At 49.9% G+C, this 17,936-nt stretch overlaps 1 protein-coding gene across 1 annotated transcript in view; it reads left to right on the plus strand.

Annotated features, from left to right (window-relative positions):
* Positions 1 to 17,936, plus strand: part of LOC103260409 (RNA-binding protein Musashi homolog 2) — a 218,979-nt gene that overhangs the window by 130,961 nt on the left and 70,082 nt on the right. Inside the window, exon 3 of the mRNA XM_021712346.1 lies at positions 7,389 to 7,471. Within this exon, the coding sequence (XP_021568021.1) occupies positions 7,389 to 7,471 (83 nt within the window). The remainder of the gene's footprint in view (positions 1 to 7,388; positions 7,472 to 17,936) is intronic.

A 17,936-nucleotide genomic window follows, 5' to 3' on the forward strand; every position in this document is an offset into this window, starting at 1 on the left:
TGGCCAGGTGGGCCCAGGTGGGGCCTCAGACCCTCTCTGTTTAGGGTTGCAGGACAACTAACTGGCCAAGCCTGCCGAAGCTCATAAAGGTAGCCCAGAAATAGTTCTGAGTTGGGGATGATGAGGGCTGACAGAGGTGTCATGTTGCTAATAGACACATAGCCAAGTGGGACTTGAGTTTTTGGTGATACACACAGACCACCATGGCTCCTCACCCAGACTCCTCACCCAGGCTTGCCCCTCTCACCTCCTCTGAGCCATCTGGCCACCGAATCCATCTCTGAACACTTGATGATCCAAAGAAGACCCAGAAAAGTAGGATGAAGTGTAAATGTAGCTTAGAGTGTGACTCCTGGGTTCAACTCCTACTCTGGTTCAGTGACTTGTCCATATGTTCAACTCCTACTCTGGTTCAGTGACTTGTCCATAAGTCAACTGTGCAGAGCAATGGAGCACAGTGATAATTGGAGCCTGCCCTGCCTCTCACAGGGCTGCCTTGGGGACCAGGTAGGATGATATATGAGAAGCATTTTCAAACCAGAAAGTGCTCCCCATTCCCAGACCCAAGAGATTCATGTTTATGCTGGAAGCAACCTGTGGATATTACAGATTTCCCGAGTACTGGGTTAATAGCAAGAGAGGGAGGTTGCATGGGTTATAAATATTCTTAAGTACACATACCTTAAATTCTTTATGGGATACTCAGAATAAATTTGACAATCTGGGGCTTTTTTCTCTCCCCCACTTTTTTTTTTCCCTCCATTAACTGAGTGTGTTAACTCATGGCTTGCATTGATTTTCACTGAAGACCCATTAGGTGCTACGTGATTGCCTATTAGTGTTCATTGACCTATATGATAAGAGAAGAAGATTATTTTTGAGACTGTGGGGGCTGTTTTCATCTTTCCCTCCCTGACCTAAAAAAAAAAAATTCTCTGTAAGTGAACTGTCTTTTGGGTGCTCCTCAGTGACTGCTTTTGAAGGTCATTTTAATTTTGAGGTATCTTGTTTTCAGATTTCTATCCTCTTCTTCTGGGTATGTTTTTTATAGCCTTGTATGATTCAGATGAATATTCAGTTTTATTCATTTGGATAAAAGCGGAAAAAAAGGTTTGACTGTTAAATGCTTATCTCTTAAATAGAGCTTACTTGTTAGTTTCCAATAATAGCTTCATTCAAGAGAATGCTAGAATTTCATTTTTAAATGCTCCCTGTCAACTGCTACCCTATTTATGTCCATTTTTAAATCCCTGGTGCTTGGGGTTAACCTTTTTTGTCCCAGTTTTTCTGACTCCTGGAGCCACTCAGAAGTGTAGGGTGCAATTAAGGTGGGGGCTTATGAGAGGCTGGCCACGTGCTGCTTTGCTGATGACAGGTGAGAAGGGTTTCTTTGGTCCTTTGACCATGCTCTCCCAGTTGTCAGTCCCTGTGCTCCTGAATGGTGGCTTGAGTCTAAATACCTAGAGAAGAGTTCTCCAGCTCCAGGGTGTTGCATCAGGACCTAGGGAGCTGGGAAGCAGATGAGCTGTGGGTGTTCACAGGAGCTCCCCACAGGGCTCAATGGAGCACAGGCCCTCATAGACCCACCATGGACCAAAGACTTCACCCCGGCGGGGAGCAGAGCTGGAACCCCTGGTTTCACCTACTTCTTTTAGAGACTCAGAGAGGCAGAAGGACTTTCCAGGGGCACAGAGCTCATTATTTGGCCCTTATTGAATGAGGGCAATTGTGTATTTATTTACTTGGCTGCTATGCCAAGTTTGTTTGTTTGGTTGGTTGGTTGGTTGTTTTGAGTCAGAGTCTCACTCTATCACCCAAGCTAGAGTGCAGTGACACCATCACATCTCACTGCAGCCTCCAACTCCTGGACTGAGGCAATTCTTCCTCCCCAGCCTCCTAAGTGGCTGGGACTATAGGCACGTGCCACCACACCCAGCTAAGTTTTTAATTTTTTTGTAGATACAAGGTCACTAATGCCTAGGCTGGTCTCAAACTCCTGGGCTTAAGCAATCCTCCCACCTTGGCATCCCAAAGTGCTGTGATTACAGGTGTGAGCCACCACATCTGCCCAGCTGTGCCTCCTTTTGATGGGCCTTCATGAGGCTTCATTTTGGATTCTCTGGGGTATCATCTTCTTTTACGAAAATGGGAGGGAAATAATCACCATTTCCTGTCTCACCGACCCTCCTGAGTCTCATGTTGAATCTGCACATCTAGCAGATTGTTCAAAGACTAGGATGACTTATGTTAAGCAAAATAAGCCAGATACAAAAGGACAGGGCATATATTATATGATACTACCTATATAAGGTATCTGGGATGGACAGATACATAGAGATAGAAAATAAAATAGAGGTCTCTAGGGGCTGGTGGGGGGTTCAATGAAAAGTTGTTTAATGAGTACAGAGTTTCACTTTGGGATGATGAAAAAGTTCTGGAGATGGACAGTGGTGATGCTTGCACAGCCTTGTAAATGTACTTAATGCCACTGAGTTGTATGATTTAAATGGCTAAGGTGGTAAATTTTATGTTATGTATAATTTGCCACAATAAAAATTTGTTTCAAGGAAGCTAAAGATTGTGATGCCAAAATGAGTTTTTCTACACTCCATCCTTCCTAAATGTCTGTCCCTTTTGTTTTTGTCCTTCACTCCTCGGTTTATTTTGGGGGGTTATTTGCCACTGAGTTATCACTATTTCATTGTAAATGGTAATGCATCTGTGAGATTAAAAAAATGATATGTTAAGGAATAACACTTATTGATAATTAAGTGTTTCATTGCTTCTTTGCTTTCCTCAAATGGAATAAATAAATATTTTAGACATAATCAAGTTTGTTTTCTCTATTCAGGCCAAACAGACAGGGATGCTGAAGCGATATAGATCTTTAAAATACTGCAAATGAGTCTTGACATCGCCGAATTGTTATGCATCCAAGGTACATAGGCTTGAAATCCAGGCTATCTCCTTTAATCAGGAAAATCATTTTTGTGATACTCGCATTTTGAGTCCCGTGGGGTTAGGAAAAGGACCAGCAGGGAGAATATCAGAGTCAGAATTTGAAATGATGCATCGAGTTCTACCCCTGCCCTTCTCGGCGCCACAGACGGCATTTTAATTCCTATCTCCTAGCTGGGTCGCTCTTCTTCCTGTCTGGGAGTAGTGGCCCAGAGTAGGAAGCTGGGGTGACAGGGAGTCCTGAATGGTGTGGAGCCTGGAGTCCAAACAGACACACAGTGGACCTGGGAGGATTTTGGATTGCAGCAGAAAAGCAGCTTCTGTGGCAGGAAATGCAAACTTGGCCTCCCATGGTGACTTGACTCACCTGGCCTCTATTCCAGGATCAAGTGCATGTGCTTAGCTGCATGGTGGCTTCAAACCAGGTTGTCCTCGGGTATGTGGAGCAGTGCCCTTCACTGGCACAGACTTCATGTTCTTTCCCGGTAGCCAGGGTGAGTTTAGCTCTCTGTCCACACACTCCTGCCTTCAATCCAGTAGGGCAGCATGATTGGTCAAGTCAGCAGGCCTGACGGGAGGAGTAAGTGTGTGACCCTCCTGTGTGAGGGTGGCTGACACCTGGAACCTCGCTGTTTTAGTTTTCTGTAGCTGCCATAACAAATTGCCACACACTTGGGGGCTTAAAACAGCAGCAATGTATCCTCTGGCAGTTCTGGACTCCGTGGCTGCACTCCCTCCGAAGGTTCAAGGGATAGTCTTTCCTTGCCTCTTCTGGCTTCTGGTGGCTCCAAGTGTTCCGTGGTTAGTGGCTGCATGACTCCTATCTCTGCCTACCTCTTTCTTCACATGGCTGCCTTCTCTGTGTCTCAAATCTCCCTCTCCTTTCTCTTATGAGGACACCTGTCACTGGATGTAGGGTCCACCCTACATCCAGGATAATCTCTTCCCAAGGTCCTTAATTAAATTACATTTGCAAGAGCCTTTTTTCTAAATCAGGCTACATTCATAGGTTCCAGGCATTAGAACATGGACACATATTTGGAGGGCCACTATTCCACCCACTCTAATCGCCCCCATCAGCAATGAGCTCCCCTAAAAACTGGCCTATCCTGGCTTGTTTTATTCAATTGCCTGGATTTGGAACCAGGCCCAAGAGGTGACCTTCAAAGACAGGTGCAACCTGGAGTAACCCACAGGCTAGAAGTGAGGGGCGTAAGGGAGGAGATGTCCCTGGGGGGGGATCCTCTGCCTTGTGCCTGAGAGTGAATTGTGTGGCTGACGGGTGGTGTCTTGTTAAGCTCCGTGCCCAGCACAGGTGCAGATGGTAAACGCAGAAGGAAGGGCCAAATCAGTCTTGAGGTAGAGCAGTAACCCCAATGGATGAGCAGCATGCTCAGACCCTAGAGGAGCAGAATGGCTATTCAGTTGCTCACTCAGCACTTAGGGTGTGACCAGGGTTCTGTGTCACCTGAGGACATGCAGAGGATGAGACCCCGGCCCTGCCCTGGTGTAGGGTGCTCGAAGCCTCGCTGGCTGGCTTCTGCATCCTCTGCAATGCTGCTCTTCCCTCCCTGTAGACCTCAGAGAAGATGTTGGATCTTAATCCCTTCTCTGGAACCAGCTAAGATCTGGGCTCGAGAAGGGTGGGCAGAGAGAAGGGGATTAGCCAAAAAGATGCAGGTCCCTGGCTGTGTGCTCCATGGGTTCCTGGCTAGGTGGGAGGTGTAACCTGATGGGTTTTTTGGTTCTTTTTTTTTGAGTTGGAGTCTCACTCTGCCGCCCAGACTGGAGTGCAGTGGCCGCTCCCGGCCACCGCAACCTCTACCTGCTGGGCTCCGGCGATCCTTCCGCCTCAGCCTTCCAAGTAGCCAGAACTACAGGCGCACGCTACCACACCCGGCTGATTTTTTGATTTATTGTAGAGATGAGGTCTCGCCTGACCAGGCAGGTCTCGAACCCGCGGGCTCAGGCAATCCACTCACCTCAGCCTCCCAAAGGCGCGGGATTACAGGCTGAGCCACCGAGCCCAGCTAACCTGATGTTTTTAAGGCTCCTTCCAACTTGGACTTCCTGAAATATACCCCAGTAGGGCGGGCTGACCATCTTTGGGAAACCAACAGTGCTGGAAGGAGGGATGAGGAGCAAGCACCCCAAAACCAAAGGGAAGTGAAGGACTGCCTCTGGATATGGCTTTCATCCAACTCTGCAGTGTTCATTGGAACCAAGGGCCAAGGAGGAGACACCCCGGAGAGGGAACCAGACAGCATCGTAGCTTTCTCTCTAGGGACCTGTTCTTTGTAAACCTGATGAAAGGCTATTCATTGGGCCTTATTTCAGACAACACATCATCATGTCTTTTGCCTGCTTCAGGCCTCAGAGGCAACAGAAGACCCAGCTTTGACCAGCCAGCACTGTGAGAAACTTGCCACCTTTGAGCCCCTGCATCAAATGCTTGTGTCCCTCTTATGGTGTGTCTGACATCGCCTTATGAGTCTGTAATGTACTGGGCTGTGTATAATGGAAACACTGGCCCAGTGTTTGATGTGTAGAAGCAAGTGACATGTAATGAAGGTCATGCTTACTGTGTGTAGTGTCCCTAGCCCTCTGTTTCATTAGAAATTGTTTGAGAGCAGGGAGTGGCCTTTTTCATTCTCTTCCCAAAGACTGTTCTAGGCCCTGCAGGAGCTGTGATGTAGGAGCTCTGTGTGCTAGCTTTTGTTCCCTGTCATTCCTGACAAGATGGTGGTGTTAGAGCTGGATGTGTGGGAGCCAGAAGGAGCCTGAGAAGTCCCCTCTTCATCTCAGGTTGCAGGAACCCAGAGTAGCTGGAAGAAGATCCAAGTATATTTTCCTCATTGATAGGAAATGCTAATTATCATAATATGAAAACAGCCATTCTGATTTTTGCCTTCTTATTTGGTGTGTATGGCTTAGTGTTTGGCCAAGTTCATACATTTGGGGAGGAGAGTGTCTGAGGCTGCTGGGGCTGCTATAATAAAGTACCATGGTCCGTGAGCAACGTAAGTTTATTTCTCACAATTCTAAAGGTCGAAGTCTGAGATCTGGGTGGGAGCCAGCCTGGTGGGTTCTGGAAAGGGCTCACCTCCTGGTGTGTAGACAGCCACCCTCTTGTTGCATCTTCATGTGGCAGAGAGAGGACAGGCAAGCTCTCTGTGCCTTTTTATAAGGGCATTGATCCTGTTCACGAGGGCTCTATCCTCATGTTCTGATCACCTTCCAAAGGCTCTGCCTCCTCATACCATCACATTGGGGGCTAGGATTTCAACACAGGAATCTGGGGACGGCGGGAAGAGGAGGGGTGAGGGAGGCAAGACCAACATTTAGAGCATAGCAGAGAGCCTTGTGAATCCTGATTTGGGCTGTGACCTGAGGTGTGGGACCCAGTGTCCAGTCACACCACCTAAATTTGCAGGTGCGAAAGTTGAGGCTCAGAGTGGGGAAGGGGCTTCCCAGGATTTAACATAAATAGATGTGCAGAGCTGGAACCCTGGTCCCTGACCTCCCCATCCGCGCCTGTGCTCCCTCGCCATGTTAGGACTGACATTGCAGCTGCGCCCTGTCCAAGGTGGGCGTGACCCGGCGTAGGGCCATGTGGTGAAGCAGAGCTCACTGAGTGGGGTCACAGATGGGGCCACATGCTGGAAACTCCGTCGGGAATGGGAGGAGAAGAAGGAAAAGGGCAGGAGGGTAGGGAGAGGAACTCAGGAAGCTGAGCAGCGGTCGCCTGCCAAATTCTTCAGTGCGGCTTGTCTGGCAAAGCTGGTCTCCAGCCGAGTAAATACAGTGGATAGCTGACGGGCTGACAGCAGGCATCAAACATTCTTAAACTGCCCCAAATCCACAGCGCTTTTGAAGCAGCAGTAGAAAAAGGATGCCCGCGCAGAACAGAGGCCCGAAACTTTTAATAGTTTCTTCCAGGCCTCAGGATGTCCTGATGAGGTATTAGAGGAAGTAATTCAGGAAGAAAAGGACAAATAACCGCCTCCGTCTGGAGGCCGACCCGAGGGCTGGCCATCGCTGCTTGCGGAAAGGGTGAGCGTGGCCCCGCAGTGATCCAGGAGCCTCTCATGAGCCCACCCACCTGCCGTGGTGTACGGAGCCGCGGGGCTCTGACCCTTGTAAATAACAGACAAGTAAATTTCTTGTTTGCTTCAGGGCAAATGCAAACCACACGGTGCCCGCTGCATGTGGGTGAAATCATTAACTTTTCCTCACTGTTGGAAGGGTGCTCGGTACAAATTAGAAATCATTGCCTCCAACCTCAAGGTCCTCCCAGGGATCCGCCCACCTACCCTAGACCGGGAGTCTGTCAACCCTACAGGACATCAGAGAAAAACACAGGGGTCTGCTGGAACTTAACTCATCCCCCTCTCTTTTTTTTCTCCCCCCCCCCTTTTTTTTTCCTTTAGGGTTTGGCTTTGTCACTTTTGAGAATGAAGATGTTGTGGAGAAAGTCTGTGAGATTCATTTCCATGAAATCAATAATAAAATGGTAAGTTTGTAGGGGCTGTGCTGACATGGGACCTGTCCCCTTCTCCTACACACACATCCCTGGGTTGCAGACTGCTTCAGCCCATCCTCATGCTGGGTGGGCAGGCGTGGGCGTGGGGACTAGATGCCCAGGATTCAGCCCTGGAAATGGTGGCAGTTGTTTCGGACCAGGGTTGACAGACTCTTTTCTCTAAAAGGGCCAAGTTATAAATATTTTCAACTTCGTGGGCCATACAAACTGACTGCAACTACTCAACTCTGCTGTTATAACAAAAGCATTCATAGACAATGTATACATAAACGAAGGGGCTGTGTTTCAACAAAGCTTTGTTTATGGACACTAAAAATTGGAATTTCATGAGGTTTTCACATGTCACAAAATGTTATTAATTTTTTAGCTTTTTAAGATGTAAGAACCCTTCTTAACTCTCAGACTTTACAGAAACAGAAGGGCTAGATTTAACCTATGGGTCATCATTTGCTGACCCCACCCCCATCCCCCTCCCACTCTGGCTTAGGATATGCTTTTGCTGTTTGGCTTTGGAGGGGTCTGTTCTAGATAGGAAGTTTTCTGCACCAAACTGTTTTTCCTTTTGGGTCCTGCTGGGTAATTAACACTTCCCCACCCCCTTGCCATCAATTCGTTTCTACTTTCACAATCAGCTGCTTTCTTCCCTCTCTCTGGCTCTTTAAAGTTCTTTCCCCCCCGCCAGGGCAGCCTCAATCAAGAGGAAGGGAAATTGGAGTATTGGAGGTTTAGGGAGCCAGGTAAGCCTCCCAGAGAAATGGCCACTAGAGGGTGCCCTTCCATGTGCAGCATATGCACATTTGAAATCTCACTCAACTTTCTTCAAATCAAGTAGACTGGGTGAGGATTCCCTACTTTGTTGGTTCCAGAGAAACAGGAGCTCAGCAGGCATTTGTGGAGCCACCAGCAGGCTCTTCGGAGCAAAAACATTTTGGTTGGCCTGCAGAGCCCCCAGAGAAGAGGGAAGAGGGAAGACAAATTTGTGTTTCAATCGCAGCCATAACTTTGATATTTTCTTCCTTTTGTCAAAACATTCCTTGTTTCTGAAACATGCATTCAGATATGCATTGTATATCGGGCTGATATGTGTTCACCAACTTTAAATTCAATAATAGAGCTTTTAGTGTGGATAAGATCAAAGCAATCTGCTTAGCATGTGGTGCTACAGGCCTGATTCAATATTTGACTTGCTAATTTTTTCCCAGGGCACTAAAATAATATTGTTCCTATTGTTCCTCGCCATCATATGCATCTGAAATGAAAATCCTCTTTCTTTGCATCCTGTATGTCGGAGGCATCAGCTCAGACATTAAAATGGTACGGGGGAGATAAGTATGTAGGAATAACATGCGTCTCATCATAGCCTCTCTCTGTCCCGCAAGTGTCCGTGCCTTCCATTTGGTACTTCTCTCTCTCTCTGTAGGTTACTATGTGCTATTTTTAAAACTAGAGAGACAGAGGACTTAAACCTGCGTCCAGTGCCTGAATGCCTTGTTTATCCTAGCCAGAGCATGCCATTGACAGACTCTGCTGAAGGCTGCTGGGCAGCAGGGAATAAAAGAGGCAGCAGAGATGCTGGCAGACGCCATTTCTGCCCTGCCAGGTCTTAACGGTTCATCGGGAAAGGCTGATGTGGACCAGCGAGAGGTCGTTCCATGTGCCACCTCAAATGGATCTGTGTAGCCCTTCTCTGTTGACGGGCTTTGAACCGAGCCCAAGACACTGGTGGGGAAGGGCTTTATGCTCCTCACTGTTCCAGTGGGGAAACTGAGGCCTGGGGAATAGGCCTCAGGGCTAACCAGATAGTGAAGGAGCCTAGATCTTGAGCTTACCGGTGCCAGGTAAACTCTGTAGACAGTTGTTTGCTATTGGGGATGGAAGACCCAGATGACTCAGAGAGCAGTTAGGAAGTAGGGTTGCAGCCCCAGAGAGAGAACCCATGGGCTGGCTTGAAGCCAGAGAGATTTGCAGTCATTTCACATTTATTGTCTTCTCGTCCACCCAGAAGTAGGTTCTGTGTCAGGTGCAGGTAACCGGGCTTGTAGTATAGGGGTGTCTGTCTTCTTTTGAATCTGGGGCCAGTACTTGTTCTTTAGGAGGATAAGCGAAACTAGAAGTAGACAAGAGGAAGAAGTGTGGACAGAGTGGTTAGGATAACAGGCTTTGAGGTGCTGGTCTGGGTTTCCACCAAGTCCCACTAACTGTAGGCTCCAAGGCAGGAACTGAGAAGCCTTGGGAGAAGACTTTGGAGGGGGTCACTGGGCCTTGCTGAGCTCCAGATGGACAGGGCTGGTCATGGCTCTGCCTTACTGGGTTGCTGGAGATTAGCTGGGATACTACAAGCCAGGGCTCAGCACAACGTCTGCCAGGACACAGGCTCGATCAACGTTAGCTCCTGCTGTTGTCCAGCCAGCCCCCCCACTCTGAAGGAGGGTGGAACTTAAAGGGTGTTGGCAGGGAAGCCTGAATCCTGGGTTGCTTTGGGTGCTGCGATACTGGTTTCTATTAATGAGGCCCAGAGAAAAGGAAATGAATTTAAACTGGGTTATGGACAGAATTCAAATGAAAGAGCCGGACTCTGGAAACAGAGGCCACCAAGCAGGAGCACGGGCAGTAGAGAATGTATGAAGGTGTTTCCTAAGCTGGGCTGTGACACTGTGTAGACCAAGCCCCTCCAGCCCTCACATTCTCTCTGGGCATTATGCAGGACCTGGCAGATCACAGAGCCCCCAGTGCGAACATGGAGCTGCAATTTTCTCATATTCACAGATAGGAAAGGTCTTGCCGCCGATGTGTCAGAGAGATAGGACTTGAATCCAGGTCTTCTGATTCAATCTGGTGCGCCTTACCCTATATAAATAATTGTGGACTAAATAAAGGATTCACTGAGGAACTGTGTGATTGTGAGGTACACTATCATTCCCCAAATCCTTTTTCCTTCTATTTCGGTGAAGAGTCTCCTCCTGGGCATTTTTAGAAGTGACAGTCCTTCTCTACCATGCAGGAGAGCCAGGAGCAGGCATGAGTGCTTCTCCAGGGGGAGAAGGGTCCTTATGCCACTTTACAGAAGGAGCCACTAGGGCTCAGAGCAGCAAAGGGACTTCCATGGTGGGACAGTTCTGAGTGGTGGAGCTGGGATTTGAACCTTTGTCATTCTGGTTCCAACCCCTGAGTTCTTTTCACTATAGCTTATTGCCAATTTAGACAAACCTAATATTTGAATAATCTGGATTTATGTGACTGGGGAACACAAGGAAGAGTTTTTATCTACTTTATACAAGGACAGCAAGAGAATTTCTAAGATCAGGATAGCTGGTCTTGGGAAGCAGGGATCCCAGGAATCCTTCCCCTCACTTCCCAAACAGATCCTGGCTTAAGCAGTTTGTCTCCAGGGGAGTAGAAGGGTGATGGCCCCATATGACACTGCCTCACACAGAGATTCCATAAATAGCTGACATTTGGGGTATAAACCACATACTCTGCTAAACTCTATGCTTTATGTATATCTTCTCTCACTCCGGCGTGGGTACTAATCATTATTCCTATTTTACAGATAAGTAAGGTGAGGCAGAGAGAGGTTAAGTAAATTTGCCCAAGGTCACATGCAAGTGGCAGCCTCAGATTTCAGCCTAGAAAGCTGTACTCCAGAACTCACATTTGTACCCACGAGGCTCTTGGGGCTAAAAGAGACTTTAAAGGTTATCTAGCTGGGTGACAGGCCTTCCAAGGTCTCCCAAGGTCTCCAGCTGCCCTTCCCAGGCAGCCATACTGTGGCCCATGTGATACACGTTCTCCTGAGAGAAAGAGGAGACAGGCTCACCTGGGCCCAGAGTCCCAATGAGAGAGGGGGCCAAGCTTGGGTTTAAGAGGTCCCAGTTGGCCAGGGATCTCCAGACCGCTTCCTCCACAGAGACAGGTTAATGGTGAGCACGGGCCAGGAGCTGACTGCCACCCCAGCTCCAGGTCAGTGTGAAATGCAAATGTAGCTCTTGATCAGTAAACACACACAAATGCACACACACAGCCACCTCATGACCCTCTGGAGAGAGACTCCTCCCTGGCCACTCTGCAAAGCCCAGCGCGGGTACAACTAATAACGCCTCCTACAGCGTCCCCCTGATTGAAGCTGCCCCCAAGCAGCAGGGACGCTTGCTTGATGAGTTGCCAGAGCCCAGCCTCCAAGCGGCCTCCTGGCGAGCCAGGCAGCTGCGTGAAGGGAGGTGGGAATTGACAAAGAGCCAGCACCAGGTTTCTTCAGAGGCCTGGTACAGCCCCCACCTCAAAATGATGTCAGGGAGGCATTGCTACCCTTGAATGAGAGCTTGGGGTACAGTTTGAAAGGTTCCCAGGATAAGGGTGTCTCGGGTAGAGCCTCTTCTCACACATGATTCAACTGGAGGAATTGGTGTTTATAGGTGCCGAGACCATACTTTATAGACGCGCCTTCTCCTTTCTTTCTTTCAAGACAATCTTGCTCTGTCGCCCAGGCTGGAGTGTGGTGGCACAATCATAGTTCACTGCAGCCTTGAGCTCCTGGACTCAAGCGAGACTTCCCCTTCAGCCTCCTGAGTTGCTGGAGCTGTAGGCACATGCTACCATACCTGGCTAATTTTATTTGTATATTTTTTGTAGAGATGGGGTCTTGCTATGTTGCCCAGACTTGTCTTGAACTCCTAGGCTCAAGCAATCCTCCCACCTTGGCCTTCCAGAGTGCTGGGATTACAGACGTGAGCCCCATGCCCGGCCACCATCTTCTTTCACCCTCACAGCATCCTGAGTAGGGTCCTTATGCCACTTTGCAGAAGGGGCCACTAGGGCTCAGAGCAGCAAAGGGACTTCCATGGTGGGACAATTCTGAGTGGTGGAGCTGGGATTTGAAACTGTGTCATTCTGGCTCCAAACCTGGTGTTCTCTTCACTATATAACTTATTGTCAATTTAGACAAACCTAATATTTGAAAAATCTGGATTTATGTGACTGGGGAATACAAGGAAGAGTTTTTATTTACTTTATACAGGGATGGCTAGAGGAGTCTTTCAGAGAGTCTTTCTTATTCCTTTAAGGTGATCAGATTTACAGAAATTTGCAAAGCAACTTGAGTATAGCTACTTTGGTTGTCTGTTGGACAACCTACTCATCAACGTATGCCAGCATCCTACTCATCAACGTGTGCCAGCATCCTTGGCACCCCTGGGAGCTGGTTAGGTATGGAGAGTCTCAGGGTCCACCGCAGACTTACCCAGTCAGAATCTGCATGCTGAGAGGTCCCCAGTGATTTGTGTGCACATTAAAGCCTGAGAAGCACCGGGCAAGGATCGCGGCTAGTGATAGATAATGTGGGCATCGTGGGTCATAAATCGTCCAGCCAGCATCAGAAGGAAGGGCCCTAGAGGTGAAGGGAACAGGGAGCCAGAACACACCAAGCCTGGCTGGGCCTAGCACTGGATCCCCGGGCCGGGCTGGTGCTCTCGGCACCACCCCACACTCTTTATGGTCAGATTGAGACCAGATCTCTGAGGACCATCTCCCCAAGGATGCTCTCAGGGCCAGGGATGCCCCCAACCCCCGGTGTGCCCTTTCCCTCTGGGTGCAGGCCTGGGAGCGTTGCTTATAGAAGGTGTGTGAGGCATGCATCCGTGGGGTGAAGAGCCAGATGCTCTTTGAGTGAGGTACACATGTCCTTGTCTCCAGGTCAGGACCTGCTGGGTCTCTTAGAGGCAGCTAGGGCTTTGGAACCCGAGCCTGAACCCCAGGTCCACCACTGGTGATTCTGTGACCACAGGTGAGTGCCCTCCCTGTCAGTACCTATTTCCCATTCTGGAAAATGGGAACAATGAGGATCGCTGCCTTTTGCAGCTTATAGAAGCCCCGGATTCTATTCCTGGCCCTGGGGGGAATCTCAGTCTGTCTGTTGCAGGGTGTGTAATCTGGTAGCCTTGAAAGAATCAGTCTTTGGGAACTTCATGGTTCCTCCACTGGTCTTAAACCAAGGGCCAAACTCTCTGTAAAGGGCCAAATAGTAAATATCTGAGGCCTTGAGGGGCAAATGGTCTCTGTCACAACTACTCAGCTCTGCCACTGTGGCACACACACAGTCTGGGCAATAGGTAAATTAATGGGCATGGCTGTGCTGAAATAAAACCTTATTTACAAAAATAGGCAGAAGCTGGATTTGGCCTACTGGACATAGTTTTCCAGCTTCTGGACTAAACCAGTCTGACTCAGAGCAGGCCTAGTCAGGGTGCGGCTTGTCTCGAGGACCAACAAAAGGATTTTAACCAAGTGGTCAGCCAGTTTCACTGAGTCAGCATTTTGTTAGTTAGAGGCAGAGTAGAAAAGGGGTGCCCCAAACAGACACTTGGGGTTTGGGACAGCTGCCTGTGGAAAATATCAGTGCCTTTATTCTTAGGCGGAGCCCGCAGGTGGGGAGTGAAACACTGGTCAGAGCAGGATTTTGCCAGCCCAAGAAGCCTTCCTGTCAGCAGCTGCCTCGAGTCCTTGCTGCTGAATCCCCCACAGTGTACTGCCTCTTTCTAGCTTTGTGACCATGGGCAAGTTACTTCTGTGCTTTGGCTTCTGGTTTCCCCTTCGTTAAAATGGAAGGTAGGATAGCACCCACCTTAGAGCATGCTGTGACTTAGGACTTGTAAAGGGGTTGGTTCAGAGCCAGGCCGTAGCATACTCTACCAAGGTGAGAGATCTTTTACTATCATCATCACCATCCTTAGAGTAATTTCTGAGCAAATATGGAATTATCCAGTATGGAGGACCTCAACATGTCATAAGAAGTAGGTAAAATGCAGGTGTGTGGAGCCTGGGCAGGATGGGTCCCAAGTCTCCGGGACTGGGAGAGGAGTATGAGGTGGGCACCCTCAGTACCCGTGGTTGGAAGTGATTCTAGGAGAGGAGAAGGAACACATACCAGAGCAGAAGGGGCTCTGAGATGGGAGTTTCTAGGTTCCAGAAAACCTGAGTCAGACCTTCGCTGAATCATCCTCTGGGGAGGTTCCAGAAAACCCACTTCTGAGAGCAGAGCCTGGTATGATCTCAGGCCCGCCATCCTTCAGCCCAGGGCACACCTTGGGGGTTGACTCAGAGCAGGGGCTTCTGGGGAGGAAAGGGCAGGAGGACCTGAGGGGAGGAGAGTCCTGAGCTGGCCTCTCAGACCCAGGGCTGGGGTGTTGCAAGCCATTCACAGATGCCGGTCCCACACGAGGGCTGGCTTCCAGGCTTCCAGGCCCTGCGCCTGGCCGGATGCCCAGTGATGGGGCTGGCACCCCCTCCCGCCGGCTCCTCCTCCTCAGCCTTGAAGACAGAGCTCGGTCAGGAACCAGCCCAAAAGTGGCGGGCGTGGGTGTGTGTGTTGGGTTGTGGGGGGAGGCGATGTGGGTGGAATTAACTAGGCTTCTGTGTTCACGATCCTATTTGTAGCATCATTCTCACTCGTAAGCTAATTTTAGCCATCCATTCTGCTTCTGTTGCCATTTATAAAATGAGAATGTCAAATGCAATATTAAACAAGCAGGATGAAGGCAAAAAAGGAAATGCCAGAGAGGCATTTAATAAGTGAATCTGGTGTTTACGTGGGAGAGGGAGCGATCCTGGCCCCCACGCAGCCCGCCCGCGCGTGCACGTGCCCTGTGTGTACAGGCTGTGTTAATGAGAGCAGAGTGGTTTGTGTGTCGGGGGAGGCCTGGAGAGCGGGGAGGGAGGAGGCCGGTGGTTCTGGGGAAAATGTCTGTTGCTCTTTAGACAGAAGTAATTTGGCCTGCAGGGAGTGGATTCCCAGTTGCCTGAGTGGCTTGTTTGCCCTTCATCTGTCCTCTGTTGAGGTCAGTGCAGGCGGGGCTGGGGAGGGCAGTGGCTTCCTGGGTGTCTCAGTGCCCAGTGCCTCTGGGCTTTTCCACACGCGCTGCCGTCAGCATCCTCACCCCTACCTTGGCCCACCCATCTCAGGGGCTTGAGAGGGGATCGTGGAGACCGTTGGAAAGGACCGCTCCCTCCCCCACTTCTGCCCTTTCCTGGAGCCTGGGACTTTTGTCCCTGGCTCTTCCTTTGACCTCACTTGCCATCCAGGGAGTTTCAAGCCAAGGCTCAAGCCACGCCTTTTCTTGTATTTTCTCTCTCTTTTGAATAAATGCAGTTAGACCCCATGTAGGGCCTCTGGCCCAGCTCACCCTGCGCTGGGGCAGCCCCCGCCCCTACCCCTGCCTTGTGGCAGAATCCAGGCACCTGCTGGAGGCTGAGTCTCTTTTCACTTTGAAATGCCCTTGCAGGTTCCCAGAAGCGAAAAGGAGGACAGCTTCTGCTGCCACCATCAGCTTTTTCCCCAAAGAGTGTGGCCCAGGAAGCTTCCTTCGCACACCTTACTGATGAAAGAAGGGAGATGGGCCTGCCTGGCAGGCAGGGGAGGCTGCGGAGAAAGGCATGGCGGTACGCCAGGAGTCCTCTGTGCCAGGGAGGCGACTGCTCTTTCTCTTCCTCTTTACTCCCCAGTCTCTGGGATTCAGGTGAACACAATGTGAACTGGCTTCACCCCCTTCAAAGGCCCTCACCTAGGCTCCATGTGGAGAGGGTAAGGTGTGACTCCACCAGCTTTATCCAGTATAAACGCTTTGTAGGATTAGCTCAGACGGCTCCATGAGGCAGGCCCTGCTGTAGCTCTGTTTTAGAGATGAGACGATCGAGGTGCCGAGAAGTTCGTCAGCTGGTCTCGGCTCAGAGCCAGCAAGGGGAGCAGAGATTTAAGGCCAGGAGCGGTAGCCGCTAGGCTAGACATAACAGGTGAGGCCCCTGCCCTCAGACAGGGCAGCATGGAGAGCTACAGCTATTGGAGTGCGTGTCTTGGGCAGTGTTGGGCAGCTCCTCTCCACTCATTGCCCAGACCCTGAGCCCCTCCACGGGAAACGCCACATCCCACTCCATTCATCTCTGTGCCTGGTAAATAGTAGGTGCCTGGTAAATAGTAGGTGCTTAATATTTAGTATTGGTTTATGATCTACTTCACTTTGCCATCACTGATTTTCATAAAATACCGAGCAGAGAAGATAGTGGATGGAATTAATTCTGGGAGTGGTGAAGAAATCCGTTGTGGAAGCGAGAATCAGGACTGGCTTTGTGGAAGAACTTATACCCAAATGGGCCTTGAGGGCCAGGTGGAGGGCGTGGGGAAGGGCTGTGTGGGCAGGTGCTGGAGGCCAGAGACCCAAAGGAGGAGGGAGCAGGGGTTTTGAAGTCGGAGGGTCCCTACGATTGGATACTGGCTGTGCTTTGTGACCTTGGACAAGTCATTCATTCCTCAGAGCCTCCCTTTCCTTGTCTACTATAATGGGGGTTGGTGAGGCCATCTCATGGAGGAAACGGGGCCTTCTTGAGGGAGATAAGAGCAGTGGGCGTTCTTTGAGGACTTCTGTGCGCCAGACCCTATGTTTTATATCCATCATGTTCATATGTTATATGATGTATAGGATATATTTTATATATAATATATGAAAATTATATGGTAGGTGTATACACACACACGAGGATGCTGTGGCTATGCCTAGCATATGGATAGTGCTCCACAAACCGTGTGTTCTTTCCTCCCCAGAGCAACCCTGCTGAGTCAAGATCATAAACCCTATATGTCTCTCAATGCCTTTCACAAATGGGCCTGGGCCATGTATAACTAGCATGTGTCCTTGAAGGGGGCGTTCCAGCTGGTCCCTCCCCCTACCTAAGCAGGCATCTCCATTTCAGTTTGCACCATAACCTCTTCCTACAAAAAACTACATGGGTGGGTCCCCTATCCCTGAGGACCCTTTTGCAGTAGAATAAGACAAGCTGTCATGTGCAAGCAGGTCCGCTGGTGCTTGACTGCATGCTGCTCCTTCGTAAGGACAGTGTCTGATTGAGCCCTCTGGGGAAGGGAGGAACAGAGCCCAGAACTCTCTTCCAGTATCCACAGTGACTAGCCAGGAAACCTATCCGAGGCCAGAAGGGCTTGCAAGAGCTGCAGGGAGATTAGGACCCTTCCCTGCCGGATTCAAAAGCTAGGGTTTCCCAAACAGTCGCCAGGCTTTCCGGGGGTGCAGTTGCTTCCCCACTCCCAAACCCACCCCATGATGGCATCTTAAGGCCCTGCCCTCTGCCAGCCATGCCCTCATGCTGGTTGGGAATCCATCCTGCCTCTGGCCCTGGGCAAGAAGAGCGACTTACTGGAAATGACACTAGGACTGAGAAGAGGTGACCTGGTTCTCTGAGGGTCACACAGGGTTCCGCATGGAGGGGAGCTGTGGGTCCTGCCTTCCCCTCCTGAACCCTTTCCGCCTCTCCTTGGTGGGCCACCCCCTCCCCTGGTTGCTCCCTAAGCCTCTTTCTCCAACTCTCAAAAGCTGTCTTGTGGCAAGGCAGATTGCCCTCGTGTGAGGCCTGTGCTGTCATATAGCCCTGTCCTCAG

The sequence above is a fragment of the Carlito syrichta genome, unplaced genomic scaffold (genome assembly GCF_000164805.1).
Source record: "Carlito syrichta isolate Samal-C Ts95f unplaced genomic scaffold, Tarsius_syrichta-2.0.1 Scaffold303195, whole genome shotgun sequence".
NCBI classification, from domain to species: domain Eukaryota; kingdom Metazoa; phylum Chordata; class Mammalia; order Primates; family Tarsiidae; genus Carlito; species Carlito syrichta.